An 18,014-nucleotide genomic window follows, 5' to 3' on the forward strand; every position below is an offset into this window, starting at 1 on the left:
TATAAAACTTAGAAAAATATATAAAACAATCATTTTTGTGTGCTTAGAAGTATGTCCAAGTGTATCTACTATAACCATCCATAATGACAAAGACATATTTGCTACCTCCTAGGCTTGATGTATCAATTGGTCCAAACAAATCTATATGGATCAGTTGCAATGTCTAGAGGTACTTATTTGATTCTTTGGTTTGAAACTATCTTTTATTTGTTTTCTTAGTTGACATGCATCATATACATTGTCTTTAATGAACTTAATATTAGGAATACCTCTTACAAGTTCTTTAGATAAGATTTGAGAGATTAGTTTGATGCTAGTATGACCTAATCTCCTATGCCAAAGCCAAGCATCATCATTCAAAATCGAAAAACATATTTCGATCGTTAATATCGATAGTGTATACATTATTTTATTTTAGGACAATCATAGATGTGTTTTTGTATGGTTTTTCAATAATATAAGCATTGGATTCAAATCTAATAATGTATCCTTTATCACACAATTGACTAATACTCAAAAGGTTATGCTTTAAGCTATCAACCAATAACACATCTTTAATCAAAAAGTTAGATTTGTTACCTATGGTTCCTTTGCCAATAATTTTACCCTTGTTGTTGTCTTTGAATGTGACATACCCTTCGTTTAGGCTATTGAGCTTAGAGAATTGAGATAGATCTCCGATCATGTAAAATAGATAGAAAAAGTATATCTAAAACATGTCAATTCTTAGGTCATTCACTAGTTTCTTAGTCTTCCAAGAAATAAAATTCTGCTGCATTATCTACAACTGAGGTTGAATATGTAGTAGTAGTTGCATGTTGTATACAAGTTATTTAGATGAAAAATACTTTAGAAGACTATAGACTTTACTCGAAAATCATTCCTATAAAATGCGATAACACTAGTGCAATATGTTTAACAAAAAATCTTATTCAACACTCTAGAACTACACATATTAATATTATACATCATTTTATTAGAGATCATATTAATAATCATAATATATCTTTAGATTTTATTGATACAAAACATCAATTAGTAAATATTTTTATAAAACCATTGAACGAGAAATAATTCAATTTTATTATAAGGGAATTAGGCATGTTAAATCTTCCAAATGCATGAATTTTTTATATATTTTTTTATCATTATCTTGATTTTTTGGTTTTTATGGCTTGATTTTTTTTAATCAAGATTATTTCCTATGATTCTCTCTTTTCACTATTTACAAAATAAGACTCGACAAAATGATTCATAATATTTCGGTTTTATGACTTGATCTTTTATTTGTTTATGTGATGATTGAAATTTTTGTAGTATTGAATTCTTCCTCTCTTCTCCTTTCTTTTTTTATAATAACAAAAGGGAGAAAGAAAATTGCTAGTATCTCAAGAGAACTAAAAGTGCTAGCTTGCATATATGAGAAAGAGAAGTGTTATCTTGTACATCTTAAGAGAACCAAGATTGTTAGTTTGCCTATCTCAAGAAGTAAAAAGTGCTAGCTTGCACATCTCAAGAAGCAAAACTTGCAAACTTGCACATCTTAAAAAAACTTACTAGAGAAGTAAAACTTGCTAACCTTGCATGTTTCAAAAACTTGATAGTTAAACATTTCTCATTTTCGTTGATTATAAAGGGGGAGCAGTAATGATCTAATGATACTTTGAAAATGTTAAAAGTTTTGGCATCATGCTTGGTGATTTTATATTATGCATGATGATGGTTTGGATATGTTAATGTTTTAGTATCATAATGATTTTATATTATGCATGATGATGGTATAAAAATGTTTATGTTTTTGGTATCAGTTATGCCCAATGTGATGATAATTTAAAATTTTATGTTTTGAAATTATGCATGTTGATTTGAAATTATATAAATAGATGCATGCGATACTTTAACTTATGATGATGATGCATGCAATGATATGCAAGTAATAATTATCTTTAATATTATGATGATGCATATAAAATATGCAATGTTATTTTAACTATGCATATGAAGTATGAAATAATGATCTTTGTAAAAAAAAAAAAACTGATTAAAATTATTTCGACTTGAATTCTAAAGTTATCATTTTCTGAATTCAAAGTGTTTTTCAATATGACAAATAGATATGAGGAGTTTAGTTAAACTCTGTCATCAATTGGTTATAATCATAAAAAAAGAGGAAAATTGTTAAATCACGGATTTTGATTATAAAATCAGTTTACGATCTAATATGTGATTTGAGAAAGTTGATGTAGGATTACCTTCGATCATGAAAATGTAAAACAATTAAAGCAGAAAAATCAGACATTGGACTAGAGTCAAAGATCCAGCATCGACATGGAAGAATCGGATGTTGCGGGAGTCAACATGTCAATGGATCGAGGGATATGCCGAAGGTTCGAACGACACACCAAAAGTTCGTCGAGAGTTTGGATAAACTAATGACATACTAGACAACTTAGATTTCATATCTTGTAATTGTTTAAGTCTTAATTGTCATAATTAGGTCGTAAATTGAGTTAGTTTTGGGCGTAACCCTATTAACTCAATTAGGAGTCTTTGGGCCTAATATGGGGCAGAGTTGGGCCCATTGGGAGGCCCATTCAATGATCCAAGCATAGATCAAGCTGTGGCACCGTCAGACTAGACAGTGCCACCGCCTATGAGTTGAAATGTTGAAGTATACATTTTCCGAAAGACCCGATAGTAGTACCACTAGTGTCAAGCAATGGTACCACCTAGACTAACAGTGACACCACTAGTACATGGTCTCCCATAAAGCCTGGTAATAATACTACTCAGACTGGGCAATAGTACCACTAGTTGTCAAATGATCCTAATATTTGACCCATCATTATATTAGTTCTGCAGTTTTTTAAATGACCCAAAAAAACAATATAAGTGAGACAAGGGCTTGGGTTTTTCTGGATGAAATTTTTAGGATAGGTTTTATACGTTTAAGAAGTTCAAATGTTAAAAGATATTATATAGTTGCATCAAATTTTAGTAAAAAATAGAAAAATCAGAATAAATTAAAAATTCTAAACTGTTCATATACAGCATAACCAAAAATAAAAATTAAAAACTATAAAATTAAAAAAAAATCTCATATATGTCCATTAGGGTGCCATTCAAGGATGTCTTAGAAATTTCACATAATTCTGATTAGCTGTTGTATCAGTTATATTATTTTTGAAATAACCTCTAAAAAATGTAAGAAATACAAGGAGTTGATTTTTATGAACCAAAATTTTAAGATATGTTTCTCATCTATTGACATGCTTGAAAGTTAAAAATATTAAAATAGATGCATCATATTTTGATGAAAATTAAAAAATATAGAAATTAAAAAAATCATATTGTTCACATACTGAATACCTAAGAAAATATTAAAAAACCCTAAAATAGAAACAAATCTCATATATATATCCATCTAGGTGTCATTCAATGTGTCCTAAAAATTTCACATTATTCGAACTAGCCCTTGTATCAGTTAAAAATATTTTTAATGAAAATTAAAAAAATAGACAAATTCCAAACTATTCACATTCTGAATAAATCAGAAATAATTTTAAAAAATATCTAAAATAGAAAAATGTCACATATTTCCAATTGGGTGCCAATTAATAGTGTCCTAAAAATTTCATATTATTCTAAGCCGGCCTTGTATCAATTAACATTTTCTCTTTTTTTTTTAATTTAAATAATAATTTTCTTAGATGAAAATTTAACTGAAATATTCTCTTTTTGGAAATTTATATAATTATTTTCTCAGATGTGAAATATTTGAATTGGTCTCTGATAAAAAATATAACTTTTCTTTTTTGGAAATTTAAATAATAATTTGCTAATATTATCTAGATAATTTTAATTTTTAAAGGTCAAAATCAGTAAAAAAAACTATTTTAAAATTTTAAAAATAAAAAACAGTGGTCAAATAGATATTTCAAATTTATTTTCAAGTTTCTATAACAATTTTAAATTTTTTATAATTTATATTTATTTTTAATATATATATTATAATATTTATTTTTATTTTATAGTTATTAAAATTATTTGTTAATTTATTATTTTATATTATATAATTTAGTATAATTTAATAAATTTATTTTTTAATTATATTAATTAATATATATTACTAAATATAATTTATTTTGAATCGTTTCCAGTTTTATATTGGTTGGACCAGTTTGATTACATGAGTTGATTATTGAAAAGATAAAGAGTAAAGATGTAATGGAAAAAAGTTATAAAATATTGAAGATTATTTTTTAAATTAAGATTTTATTAAGAAAAATTTGGAAATGGAGATGCTCTACAGGAATTTATTAAAATTAAGGTTTTTTCGAAAATTTGCTTGATCCTATTTCAGATATGTAAATCCATTTTGTGCGGGCGCGTGTGAATATGGGATTTATTAGGACAAATAAGTTGCCCGCTTGCTCGTTCCCACCGTCTTCATGGAGAAGATGTCGATAAGCGGGAGAAGGGCGCATCTCCCTCGACTCCTCGATGCCCACGTCCGTAGCATCCAAGAGGCGCTCCAGGTACGGCTATGCCGAACTCGGTCTCTTGATGCTTGATCTCCCCGTTTCAACCTTCTTTCTCATGCACTGTGATCGTGACGGCAGATGTTGGATATCCCGGCGGCTTCGTCGCTCGATAAGGTGGATTGGTCGGAGGTCATCAAGCTGGGAGACGAGGTCTTCAAACAGGCAACTATGGGTATTATTTTGATTTCCTGCTGTTCTTTTCTTTTTGTTCTATCTGGATTGCTTCTCCCTCGATAGTGTAGTAAGACGAGAAATGCATATCGAATTAGATCAACGCCCCTGTTGTGAAGTTTTCTTTACTAAGTTTTGTCTCTTGCTGTCGTGATCTCTCACTTCGAAGCTGAGTTCCATCGAAGTCCTGCTGATGCGTTAGACAGAGTATAATATCATCTCTCTCAAAAGAGTTGCTCCTCGTCTTTAGCATCAAGAAGACTGCGTGCGATACGGTAGAACATCAACACAACTTTACTGTGATTTTAGTTGGCTATTTTGCCCGCATACAATGCTTTCAGATGTCCGGATTGTTAAAATAACCCAGACAGAAAACACTTTTGGATGACCTGGAATTTGCATACTAGAATTCTACAAAGTTTGCGAAAGAAGTCATGTTTGTTTTTGGACCTATAATTCTTCACAAACCAAATCGTACACCCGAGAGGACAAATTATATTTCCTCATATATACTCCTGACCCTTGAGAGAATGCTCCTGTTTCCCAAGAGCTTACTGCCCTGCAAGCTTGTTACCCTGTTGTAACATCAAACTCTAATTTTTGTATTTGATGCAATCTGGATATAGTGAATAATATATTTCCCTTGACCAGGAAAAAGTTTGTTCCACTAAGCTCTTAAGAAGTAAGAACTACTGGTTCTTTTAGCCATAGGATGCAGCAAGTTATAGGATCACTTGGTGATAGATTCTGTTCATCATACCAGAGATGGAGAAAATTCTTAACTGTATCTGAATGTTCCTTTAGAGGATTCATTGGTAATCTTAAACATATTTTTTTTACCTTCAATGTAGTTATTACTATCACACACTTAAATAGGCTTGAATTCATCATTTGTTCGATTGAGAATGTGGGAACTGTGTTTTATAAATATAATAAATAAGTTAGACCCTGATATTTACTGGACTCTCAATTGTAGTTTACATATTTGAATCATGCTTGGAGGTCATATGTCATGTTGGAATATCTGCTTTTCATTTGGTAGCAGTTAAAATTAGTTAAAATGTCAAAACCAAGGTTCCCATCTTGTCGATTCTGTTTCTTTCAGAACGCCACAGCTAATTTTGAAAAATTAGAGCAGCTTTTAGTTAGCCAACTTCTTTCTTCACTCTTTAAGTAGCTAACTTATGTGGTTTTACCACACATTTTCTTTTGACTGTTATCATAAGTTCAACTTGTTTATTGCAATTATTATTTTGTGGTAATTTTCTAATGAAGCTGGTTGAGCGAGTGAAGATTTATTGGTTACTCATTTTATCCATTTTTGACATCATAATGATCAACGCTATGGGCAATCCATATTGATAACTGTTATGCTTCTTTCTTCTGGTATTCCTTTGGTGGGATGTAATTATTTGAAGGGATCAGAGGTTCTTTGTGAATTTAGCTAGTCAGCATGAACAAAGAAACTTTGAGGGTCACTGTATTTTCCAGTGGGAAGGATATGCGGGAAAAAGTGATGCCCTTGCATAAAGTCATCAGTTTATACTATCAACTTAAGCAGGACGTGATGCACTAACATACTTGAATATTTTTGCTTAAGTTGTGTTTTCTTTATCAGCTTTCATTTGCATTGATAAACATGTTTTAATTTGTACAATGATATTAGTTTATGAAATCTGGATGCATAAAGGATTCCTCTTTGACATGATATTTATTCTGCATTTTAGCTTTCTTTGCTTAGGACTGAGCCGTTGTGCAAATGCTGCTATGCAGCTGGGATGCTTTGGAGTGGAGAAGCACCTGATATCATGGCATTGGAGGAGAAAATGGGAGCGTACTGTAACATACTACATGGTTTTCTCTTATTTTGCCATGGAAGTAAGGTTGGAACAGGGCCCACCCTCCATGCAACAAGTATCAGTGCTTCCGCCAAGCAAGTCGTTGATTGCAGCATTGCACTACTAAGAAAAGCAGTGTGCTATCATGGTGTGTATGACACTTCTAACCATAGGAACATCAAGAGTTTTAGATAATCATGGCTGAAGTTGAAATTATTTTGCCTTTTACCACCTTCATGATATAAGATGATCCATTGGCATGATCTGATTACTGAGCCCCACGTACAAGAAGACAGGTTATAAACTTGAAAATGAAAAGGTTGTATTGTGAATCTAAATTTTTACCTGTGAGTATAGCAAAGACACATAAGCTCAATTATCATTTGTTGATTATTGACACCACGAGAGAAGTTGCTCTAGTTTCTCGGTTTGGACAAGCTATATGGTGTTTCTGTTACATTATTATGCAACATGAGTTGTGGGGTTGAAGCCAGAGGAAATAATGTTTTTTTGTGGTCTTTTTGCAGAGTGTCATGATCATGTGAAAAGATTATCCATCCCACAGCTAGCTGGGACAGTTTGGGAAGCATGTGATGCTCTGAAAAAAACTGCAACAACAAACTGCACTGCTGTTCGGGGTGCCATGACTCAGGTAGCAGTTTCTGTCAGGGATATCCTTCGAGAAATGGAGGAACTTAAGGAACACAAGGGTGATTCTTCTGATGACTCAGGAGACGGCATGTCCAGTAAAGCGGATGAATCAACATCTTTATCTGATGAAGGGGGTGACTTAACTGAAGCCGACATTGATGATGACATTTCAGCTGAGGAGACGGTAACTGCACAACTAATCATCAGTGTGGTTTCCGATACGCTAACTGTCGTGAAAGAGCTTATCCGGTTTATGACAGGCTTAATTAAGAGCTCCAGCCATAAGTCTAGCACCAAGGAATCAGTGGATTCCTTTGAGAAACTTGTTACCCACTGCCAAGAGATGGGTTCCCAGGTTAACGAGCTTGGTGCTTCTGTTTATTCACCACAGGAGACTGCTCAAATGAAGATGAGTGCCAAGAAGATGTATTGTTTAGTTCATGAGATGCATATTGAACTTAGAAATCTTGAAGGCACACCTGATGGTGTCTTTGGCACCTGCAAAATATTGGAGAACTCTACGAGGAACTTGTTGTTAGGTTGACAGCCCATATTCAGTCTAATATGGACTTTATCAGCACATAGCCCACACCCTCTCTTAATCTAACCCTAGATCAATATAAGGGGAGTGTGGTAGCTACGTTTTGGCGTGAAGGTGGCTGCGGTTTTTGGCAGAAAAGGGTAGCAACGTGGAGATCTTCGCAGCAAAAAAGCGGAGAAGAAAAAGGTAGAAAAACAAGATAAAGAAAGGGAAGAAAATAAGGACAATGCAGAGAGACTGTTCTCAATCATCTAGCAGTGTTCTTATCTCAAGTTAGATCAAATCCATAGTAGACTCTTGCTGTGATTACTCGAGGAGGTTTTATATATTGTGGATAGTGACGTGATCCTTGTATCCCAGTTATTCTCTTGTGATTGTTGCTAAGGTTTAGGGCATGAGATTGAGATTTGTATATTCATTATTCTCATAATGGATTATCTCTAGTTTGCCCCGTGGTTTTTACCCTTCACATTGGAGGTTTTTTCCATGTATATCTTGGTATTTTATTTGATTATGATTTCATTTAATTTCGCTGCATATCATAGTCTGCTAGTATTTGTTCATATAGAAAAATTATTTATCTTTATATCCCGTCAACTGGTATCAGAGCAGGATTTTTGGTGATTTAATTTTGTATTTAAACATGGAGGCCAGTAATATTTCTCGCATAATTAGTTTAAATGGAAACAATTAGATGATATGAAAACCAAGAATGAAGGATCTCTTGTATTGCAAAGATTTGTATAGACCTTTGTAGGGGGATAGTACAAAACCCACAACTATGAGAGATGATGAGTGGAAGAGGTTAGATCAAAAAACAATTGGGTTTATTCGACAATGGCTTGATAATAGTGTCTTTCACCATGTTTCTACTAAAATTTCTGCATATTCTCTTTGCAAAAAGTTGGAAAGTCTCTATGAAAGAAAAACAGTTGACAACAAAATTTTTTTTGATCAAAAAACTTGTGAACCTAAAATATAGAGAGGGTACTTCTATTGTTGAGCATTTGAATGAAATGCAAAGTGTTACTAACCAGTTATCCTCTATGAAAATATCTCTTGATGATGAGTTGCAGGCATTGTTATTTCTTAGTTCATTACCAGAAAGTTGTGAGACACTAGTGGTTTCCCTCAGTAGTTTTGCGCTAGATGGTGTTGTCACTATGAGTCAAGTAGCAATCAGTTTGTTGAATGAGGAGTTGAGAAGAAAGAGTTCAGCAACATCTCAGAATGATTCACAAGCACTTATCTCAGAGAACAGAGGAAGGTCAAAGTCTAGAAGCAATTCACGCATGAGTAGGAGCAAGTCACGATCAAGAAAAGATATTGTTTGCTATAATTGTGATGAGAAATGACATTACAAGAACTAATGTAAGCAACCTAAGAAGAGCAAGAAAAAGGGAAAAAAAGTGGAGTCTATAGAGTCAAAAGATAATATCACAACTATAGTGCAGGGTGGTGATTATTTGATTGTCTCATTTTGATGATATTTTTTCTTGTGTGTGTCAGGATCTTGAGTAGGTGATTGACATAGGCACTTCTTATTATGCTACACCACGGAGGAAGTTTTTTGCTACATATAGGTCTGAAAATTTTGGTGTTGTCAAGATGGGCAACTATGACACAGTAGACATCATAGGCATGGGTGATATCCATTTAAAGATCAACCTTGGTCGCAAGTTGGTGCTTAAGGATGTGAGGCATGTGATTGATTTGAGGCTGAATTTAATTTCAGTTAGAAGACTAGCTGATGAAGACTATGATAACAGATTTCACAAAGGGCAATGAAAGCTCAGTAAGGGTTCTCTTGTTATAGCTAATGGAAAGAAATATCATATTTTATACAAGTTGCAGGCTAAAGCTTATGGTTAGTAGTTAATGCTATAGAAAAAAACTTCAGCATGGAGTTGTGGCATAGGCGACTGGGGCACATGAGCGAGAAGGGGCTGCAAGCTTTTTCCAAGAAAGAGGTATTGCCAGACCTCATAGGTATATATCTGAACCCTTGTATTGATTATTTGACTAGTAAATAACATAGAGTTTCATTTGCTTGTCTTGCTTTGTCTAGAAAAATGCATGTCTTAGACCGATTTTATACAGATGTATGTGGTCCTTTAAGGACAAAAAGTCATGGTGGATCTATTGATGTTCTTGGTATAAGTGGTGAACTTTATTTTATCACTTTTATAAATGATTTTTCTAGGAAAGTTTGGGCCTGTGCTTTGAAGACCAAAGATCATATTATTAATGTCTTCAAAGAGTTTCATGCTAAGGTTGAAAGGGAGACAAAAAGACAATTGAAATGCATAAGATCAGATAATGATGTTGAGTATACAGGATTATTTAATGATTATTGTAGGTTAGATGGGATCCAACATGAGATGACAATTCCTAGTACACCTCAACATAATGCAATTGCAAAGAGGATGAACCGCACCATCATGGAAAATATTAGATGTATGCTTTTCACAAGTCAAGCTACCCAAAAAGTTTTGTGATGAGGCTTTGAGGAATGCAGTTGATGTGATCAACTTGTCACCATGTACAGCCCTAGATGATGATGTTGCAGAGCATGTATAGTCAGGGAAAAATATTTCTTACAAGCATTTGAGAGTGTTTGGTTGTCATGCATTTGTATATATTCCAAACAATGAGAGGTCCAAGCTAGATGGTAAGACTAAAGAATGTATTTTTCTTAGCTACTCGCATAATAATTTTTGTTACAGGCTTTGGGATCCAAAAAAGCATAAGGTGTTTAGAAGCAAAGATGTAGTCTTCTTTGATGATCAAACTTTGGAAGATTTTAAAAAGAAGGCACCAACCAATACTTCTGTAGAAGGATTAGCATATTGTGACCCAATTACCCCTCTAGTATATTAGGGTGATGGGGGAGATGTGCAGAAAGATAGTGTAGAGCCTAATGTTGATCTACCTGTAGGACATATTGAGCAAGAAGAAGTTAGAGAGCAACTTCCCATAGAACCACAGTTGAGAAGATCTTCTAGACAATGTCAACCTTCCAAAAGATACTCTATAGATGAGTATATGATGCTTACTGATGCAAGTGAACTAGAGAGTTACCAATAAGTAGTTGAAAGTGAGCAGAAAGAGAAGTGGTTAGTTGCTATACAGGAAGAAATGTATGCTCTCAAAAGAACCACACTTATGATTTGGTGCTACTACCAAATGGAATGAAGGCATTGAAGAACAAGTGAGTTTTCAGGTTGAAGACTCAAGAATATTGTTCTCAACCAAAGTACAAAGCTATATTGGTTATGAAAGACTTTGGTCAAAAGAAAGGTATTGACTTTGAAGAGATTTTTTCTCTTGTTATTAAAATGTCTTCTATTCGTGTTGCTCTTGGTATTGCTGCTAGCCAGGACTTGAAGGTTGAGTAGTTAGATGTGAAGACAGCTTTCCTTTATGGGGATTTAGAGGAGGAAATTTATATGGAGCAACCAGAAGGCTTCAAAGTCAAAAGTAAAGAGAACTTTTTTTGCAAATTGAAAAAAGAGCTTGTATGGGCTAAAGCAAGCTCCGAGATAGTGGTACAGAAAAATTTGATTCATTTATGACAAAAAATGGATACAAAAGAATGACTTTAGATCATTATGTGTACATCAAATGGTTTGGTGAGGATTTTATTATTCTTTTACTTTATATTGATGACATACTTATTCTTGGGAAAGATATATCTAAAATTGACAGATTAAAGAAGGAGCTGAGTGAGTCCTTTACAATAAAGGACATGGAGCCAGCAAAATAAGTATTGGGTATGCAGATTTTTCGTGATAGGAAAAATAAGAAGATTTGATTATCATAGGAGAAATACATCGAGAATGTATTGGAAAGATTCAGTATGAGCAATGCAAAACCAGTTGGTTCTCCTCTTGCAGGTCACTTCAAGTTGTGCTCAGAATAGAGTCCGTCAAGTGATGAGGAGAAGGAGAAAATGCAAAAGGTTCCTTATGCTTCAGTAGTTGGAAGTTTAATGTATACAATGGTATGTACGAGGCTAGACATCACATATACAGTCGGTGTTACTAGCAGATTTCTTACAAATCCAAGCAAAAAGAACTAGGCAGTAGTGAAGTGGATTTTTAGATATCTCAAAGGGAGCTCTAAGGTTTGTTTAAGCTTTGGAGGTGGACCATATGTGTTAACAGGTTACATAGATGCAGATATGATAAGAGATATAAATACAAGAAAGTCTATTTCAGGTTATGTACTTACTTTTTACAAGGGGGCTGTGTCATGGCAATCCAGGTTACAAAGTTGTATTGCTCTCTCCACCATAGAAGTAGAATATATTGTTGCTACAGAGGCATGCAAAGAAATGTTATGGATGAAAGAATTCTTATAAGAATTGGAGTTGAAACAAGAAAATTATGTGGTGCATTGTGACAGCTAGAGTGCCATCCATTTGTGTAAGAACCTAATGTTTCATTCCAAGTCAAAGTATATAGATGTCAGATATCATTGGATTCGAAATGTATTTGAAGAGAAGCAGTTGTAGCTTTAGAAAATTCACACAAATGACAACGGAGTAGACATATTGACAAAGACTTTACCAAAAGAAAGACATGAGATATCCCGACAACTAGTTAGCATGGCTTCACATTGAGGAATCATGGAACAACTTCCCTTATGAGCTGAAGGGAGAGATTGTTGGGCTGATAGCCTATATTCAGCCCAATGTGGGCTTTATCAACCCACAGCCCACACCCCCTCTTAACCTAACCCTAGATCAATATAAGGGGGGTGTGGTGGCTACGTTTTGGCGTGAAGGTGGTTGCATTTTTTTGGACAGAAAAGGGCAGTAACGTGGAAATCTTCACAGCAGAAAAGAGGAGAAGAAAAAGGCAGAAAAATAAAAAAAAGAAAGGAAAGAAAACAAAGACAACGCAAAGAAACCGTTCTGAATCATCTAGCAGTGTTCTCATTTTAGGTTAGATCAAATCTACAGTAGACTCTTGCTGTGATTACTTGGAGAGGTTTCAGATATTGTGGATAGTGACGTGATCCTTATATCCCAGTTATTCTCTTGTGACTGTTACTAGGGTTTAGGGTATGAGATTGAGATTTGTATATTCATTATTCTTATAGTGGATTATCTCTAGTTTGCCCCATGATTTTTACCCTTCACATTAGAGGGATTTTCCACATATATCTTGATGTTCTATTTTATTGTGATTTTATTTAATTCCGTTGCATTGTGATTTTATTTAATTCCGTTGCATGTGCTAGTATTTGTTCATATACAAAAATTATTTCTCTTTATATCCCATCACTTATTGGATGACGATCTAATAAATGAGAATACTATCTGTGTAGTATATACTTGCTCTTGAATAACTTTTTATTAGCTCTGAGACCAGACAGGAGGAAATGTGTCTTATGTTCCTCCCCAAGCTCATGAGCTGTTGTTGGAATTTTCGCAATCGGTCCAATTTGACCTTTTATTTATTAGATAGGAAGTTGGAACTGATTGATAGGGAATGACTGCTTTATCACTTTATGTTGCAAGATGTACATGGGCATTTCGTGGAAATTGCAATTTATGAAATCTGCTTCTTTTGCTTTGTATAGCAATGAAATTGATCCACTAACATCTGGACTGATGATTTTCTTCTTTTCATGTGGAGATAAAATAAAGATTTCTTTAAGCAATCTTTATAAGTAAGACGGTTTGTAGAAAAGTATCTTTTATTAGAAACAACCCTGAGGAATTCATCTTTCAGGGGAAATTAGAGGGAAAAGAAATATTTATACTAGGGAGTTTTCAGACATCTAGGAATGGTGGGATAGTGATCGGCACATGCTTTTTTTCTTTTATATTAAACATACTACAAAGGGATGCCTTCTTAAGAACGAAGTGGCCAAATCTCATCCGGTATCCAGTACACTTTTGGTGAGTTATTGCCTGGTTTTCTGCTGCTAATTAGCTGTAGATTGGATCTCTTCGTTTTGTTTTGTCAGTCCATCTTATCTTGCAGGTCTCTTGTTCTATCCTACAAATCTGTTCAGTATTTGCTGGATCAAAAGAAGGGAAACCCTACACCTCATTGGAGTGATCATGTCCAATGACATCAGAATGGTTCAGTGTTCTCCTCTTGGCTTCTTGGGTTAGAAGCAGCATAAAAAATGTCCTCATTGGAGTAACCATTTTTGTTGTTTCTAATTTAAAAATCATGTGAAGCCTTTATTTTTATATAATCATGCAATAAATTATTCATATAATGTTTTCAATACTCAATGATGGCAAAGGATCTATGCACCTGACTCTAAATAAAAAGGACATTATGACTTCTTGTTGTTACTGTATAATTTTTTCAATCCAAAAATGGAAAAACTTCTAAAATTTCTTCATCATCGATAAAATACCAACAAATGACAAATCTTCCATAAGGTAAACATTTATTTTGGTAGTTCAACTCTCATTTATGTATTCAAGATTATTATATATTACGATTGGAAACATATAAACTAAAAGTTTAATCTGCTAAGGATTATCATATATTACAGTTCTCTCCATTTATTGTTTCATTTCCAGCATCCATATCCTAATGTAAGAACAATGATAGGAAGTAAGATTCAACTTCAGAAAATATAAACTATTACATCATTAATACGTCTGTTAATTATTTCATAGATCAGAACAATCAAGCCAGCAGCAGTCCAAGGAAGAGAGAGAGAGAGAAAGAGAGAGAGAGAGAGAGAGATGGTATATATATAGCTGACGCAGAAAGCTCTTCTCTACGACTCAAGCTGAGCATACCAGATGCCCTGGATCTTCACATCCTTGGGCGTCTTCGCCCCTAGGTCGGTGTCCGACGGCTGAAAGCTCTCGAACACGCCGATCACCTCGCCCGTCTCCGGCTTGCTCTTGGTGACGCTCAGCGTGATGGTCCCCGTGGAGGACGACGTGTTCTTGATGTTCTCCTTGCTCAGCTCCTCCTCGTCTCCCCTCCCTCCGGCGGGCAGCGCCACCGCGTTGTCGTACCCGGTGGAGCCCCCCCTCCCCTTGGGGTCCAGGAACGAGGAGCCCCGGTAGCTGGGCACCAGGAACTTGCCGCTGAAGCTCTCGGGCTTGCCGGAGGCCACCAGCTGCTTGATGGTGAAGAGAAAGGGAACGCGCTCGCCGCCGGGAAGCTGCACGGTGACGGCAGCGTAGTCGATTCCGTCCTTCTCCTCGAACTTGACGGTGCCGTCGGGGGAGACCTCGAAGGGCCCCTCAATCTCGTCCAGCGTGTAGGTGAGGCGGGTCATCAGCTTCGTCTTCTGGAACTCTGGCGGGGCGTTCTTGCTCACGGCCTCCGCCTTCACGGTGAAGGAGGTGGGCTCGAGGCATAATTTCTTGGTGTTGTACTTGCCCGGCTTGAAGGCGAACGACTCCACCCCGCCGTCGATGGTCGGGCACTGGTTCGCCGTTCCCGTCCCCTTCACCTCCATGTACGTCTTACTCTGGATCTCGTCATATGTCAGCCTCTTCGGCACTCCCTCCGCGCTTGCTCCCTGTCACATGTGTGCCGGTAAAGAAGAGGTAGTCACGAGGAAGGAGAGAACGAACGAGGAGGATGGACGAGTACCGTGACAACGAGGGCGGAGGCGGCCAGGGCGAAGCCGGCGAGCTTGACGCCATCAGCGCACTTCTGGGCCATCTCTCGGACGTCCGACTGCAAGGAGCAGGTGAGCCTGGCACTGGCAGCAGGCTCAAGGCCGAAGGCCTTGGTGAGGTGAGATGAGGACCTCAATTGCACTCCTGCAGCGGTCCGGCTGGTGGCGCCGACCTTTGCCGGCTGCATGAGGGTAGCGGCGGCCTGGAGGGACGCTGCCATTCTTCTTTGCTACTGTGCCTGTGCTGCTTTCCTCCTCCTCCTCTTCTCCGCAGGATCTCTGCGAAGGCGAGTTAAAAGATGTGGTGTGGGTGGTGGATAAGAGGGTTGGATAAGGGATGTCTTCTCATTGGTTGGTGAGTCCCCATGTGGCAATTGTGGTACGCCACAGATTGTCTCTGTGTGGTGCTCATTGAGCTGCCACTTCTGTTGGTGCTTTGCATCCAGCAAATGAGTCCTGGTCACGTCAGTAGTCAGACGCATGGCTGTCACCACACAGGATAAACCAAGTCACACTTGTGCTGCACTTGGGCATGTGTGGTGCACAATTTTGTCAGAGTTGTTTAGTTTCATGGAAAACCTGATGATAGCCCATGTTCGTTGGTTAACGTTCTATTTGGATGAGGAATAGAATCGACTCTAGCTTGATACATAGTTCCTTGATGAGGAGGCTTGCTGAGGCTTCTTAAAAGAATTTTCTTTTTCTGGGAAGTTATTAAAACATATTACTCATGAGGGACCATTCCCTCCATCAAAAATAATTACGTCTACTATTGACTTATCTAAAAGTATATAACGTGCAAATATTACTAGCACCTAGAGATATATTTTTATGAAATCTATTCTTCATAAATGTGATATATAAAAACTCATATTAGTAGTTTTTAAAGCTGAAATATATATTTTTAAAATTGTTATGTATAAAGTTCTTTAAAATGTTATTTGAAGTATATATAGTACTGAAATATATTTTTAAATATATTTTATAGTGAAAGGATACAATCCTCAAGTGCAATAAACATAAGTGTTGCAAATTCATTTATATATGCATAGATGGATTAGGAGATAATTAAGTGGAGAGAAATAAAAAATGGGTGCTACACTAAGAATGTTAAGATATGAGATGGAAGGATAAATTTAGATTGAAAACTCTTTATTTTTATTAAACCAAATTAGACTCATATTAAGTTATATCAATTTCAAAATCATGTTAAGAGAAAAATAACCTGAGATAGGCCTAATGGGCTGAGCCCAACCACTTCGGGCAATGCACTAATTAGCCTTGATATATACTAAATGCACCTTCTTTCTCTTTTGTCCTAGTCTTCCGCATCAAAATAATAAGATGTAATCTCTTTATCACATTTTTCACCCATTTGATAAGACCCTAAAATCTTATCGTCACTCTGAAACCAATTGATAAGATCCTAAGGTCTTATCGTGGAAGAAAGAGGAGAAAAGAGAATGATAATAATCGCTTCGAGAAGATCGGTCTCGTTGATCGCTTCGAGGGGATTGGCCTCCTAGGGTTTGTCCATAAAGTGGAATAACATTTAATTGATTAACTAATTGATTTACAAGAGAAATGATTACATCACTATTTATAGAGTTCCACCCAGAGTCTACTAGGACTTGGACTCTAATAATAAATAAATATTAAATAAACTCTATCCGACTCAATTAAACATACTCAATAAACATTATTCAAAAGATTAGAAAATAAAGGGATCCTAACAATTTTGCCCCCTTCAAATCAGCCTTGTCCTTAAGGCTAAGCAGCATCAAACTCGGGGAGCTTCTCTTTCAACACTTCAATCATAGGCTATCTGTAATACATCACAACTCGTTGATCAAGTAAGTATGGTCTCAACTTTTTGATAGTATAAGCAATATGTCTTGGCCTTTTATAAGTATGGTCTTTTAGTGTAGCAATCATTGTAGAAAACTTCTGGTCATGTATAATCATTTTTATCTTTGAACATTTGCTATATCACAAGTGAAAATCTATCCATCAGCAATTGTTATTTCAAGTCTCTCATAACCTTCAATGTGATGGGCCAATCGGTCAATAGTTTCACTGTCCATAAAATTGTTAGTGCTACCAATATTAATCAAAACTATAACAGGCTAATATTCCAAAGTTCCGCCAACTTTCATAGTTTGCGGGTTAGAGTAGTCGGCTAATGCATGCATTATATGTATGGTAGATCTAATATCTTCATTAGAATTTATACTTTCATGATCGGAGTCCACATTCTTAGCTTTCGGTTCCTCTCCAATTGGTTCAATCATCAGAAGTTGCCATTGTTTACATCGGTGCTCCATACTCCACTTTTCATCATAGTACAAACCTCTTGCTAATCTCTCCTTGCTAATTTTTTTCTTATGTAGATGTGTAAATAAGATCGTAGCTATCATAGTACGAGGTTGACGAGCCTTAACTTCACACTAGATCTTTGGAATAAGCCCTTTAATAAATGTACCTAGAAGTTATCGGTCCGACCAATCTCTAGCTTGATTTGATAATCTTTCAAACCTACTCTGATATTCTAACACTATAGAAGTCTGACGAATTTTGGCAAGTTGGCAATCAACATTCTCATATTCGGATGGGCCAAAGCGAACAAGAAGCCCTCTTTTGAACTGCTCCCAT

General features: G+C 35.8%; 2 protein-coding genes across 2 annotated transcripts; one reads left to right on the plus strand and one right to left on the minus strand.

Moving 5' to 3' along the window:
• Positions 1–4,460: 4,460 nt before the first annotated feature.
• LOC103974554 (uncharacterized) lies at positions 4,461–7,748 on the plus strand. The gene is made up of 4 exons (XM_065123644.1): positions 4,461–4,538; positions 4,623–4,716; positions 6,489–6,701; positions 7,081–7,748. The coding sequence occupies exons 1-4, from the start codon at positions 4,461–4,463 to the stop codon at positions 7,746–7,748; spliced, it is 1,053 nt and encodes a 350-aa protein (XP_064979716.1).
• A 6,575-nt stretch (positions 7,749–14,323) lies between these two features.
• LOC135623290 (oxygen-evolving enhancer protein 1, chloroplastic-like) lies at positions 14,324–15,696 on the minus strand. Its single transcript, XM_065126080.1, has 2 exons — positions 15,335–15,696; positions 14,324–15,260 (listed from the first exon to the last, which is right to left on the minus strand). The coding sequence occupies exons 1-2, from the start codon at positions 15,581–15,583 to the stop codon at positions 14,502–14,504; spliced, it is 1,008 nt and encodes a 335-aa protein (XP_064982152.1). The 5' UTR covers positions 15,584–15,696; the 3' UTR covers positions 14,324–14,501.
• Positions 15,697–18,014: the final 2,318 nt, after the last annotated feature.

The sequence above is a fragment of the Musa acuminata genome, chromosome BXJ2-9 (genome assembly GCF_036884655.1).
Source record: "Musa acuminata AAA Group cultivar baxijiao chromosome BXJ2-9, Cavendish_Baxijiao_AAA, whole genome shotgun sequence".
In the NCBI taxonomy this organism is placed as follows: Eukaryota; Viridiplantae; Streptophyta; class Magnoliopsida; order Zingiberales; family Musaceae; genus Musa; species Musa acuminata.

What these genes read in the sequence shown, in the direction of transcription:
- LOC103974554 (XM_065123644.1), top strand. Translation starts at nt 4,461, where the DNA reads ATGTCGATAAGCGGGAGAAGGGCGCATCTCCCTCGACTCCTCGATGCC. An exon ending in GCATCCAAGAGGCGCTCCAG is followed by an intron (nt 4,539 to 4,622) that starts GTACGGCTATGC and finishes TCGTGACGGCAG; the next exon opens with ATGTTGGATATCCCGGCGGC. An exon ending in AAAAGCAGTGTGCTATCATG is followed by an intron (nt 6,702 to 7,080) that starts GTGTGTATGACA and finishes GTCTTTTTGCAG; the next exon opens with AGTGTCATGATCATGTGAAA.
- LOC135623290 (XM_065126080.1), bottom strand. Translation starts at nt 15,583, where the DNA reads ATGGCAGCGTCCCTCCAGGCCGCCGCTACCCTCATGCAGCCGGCAAAG. An exon ending in CCTCCGCCCTCGTTGTCACG is followed by an intron (nt 15,261 to 15,334) that starts GTACTCGTCCAT and finishes CACATGTGACAG; the next exon opens with GGAGCAAGCGCGGAGGGAGT.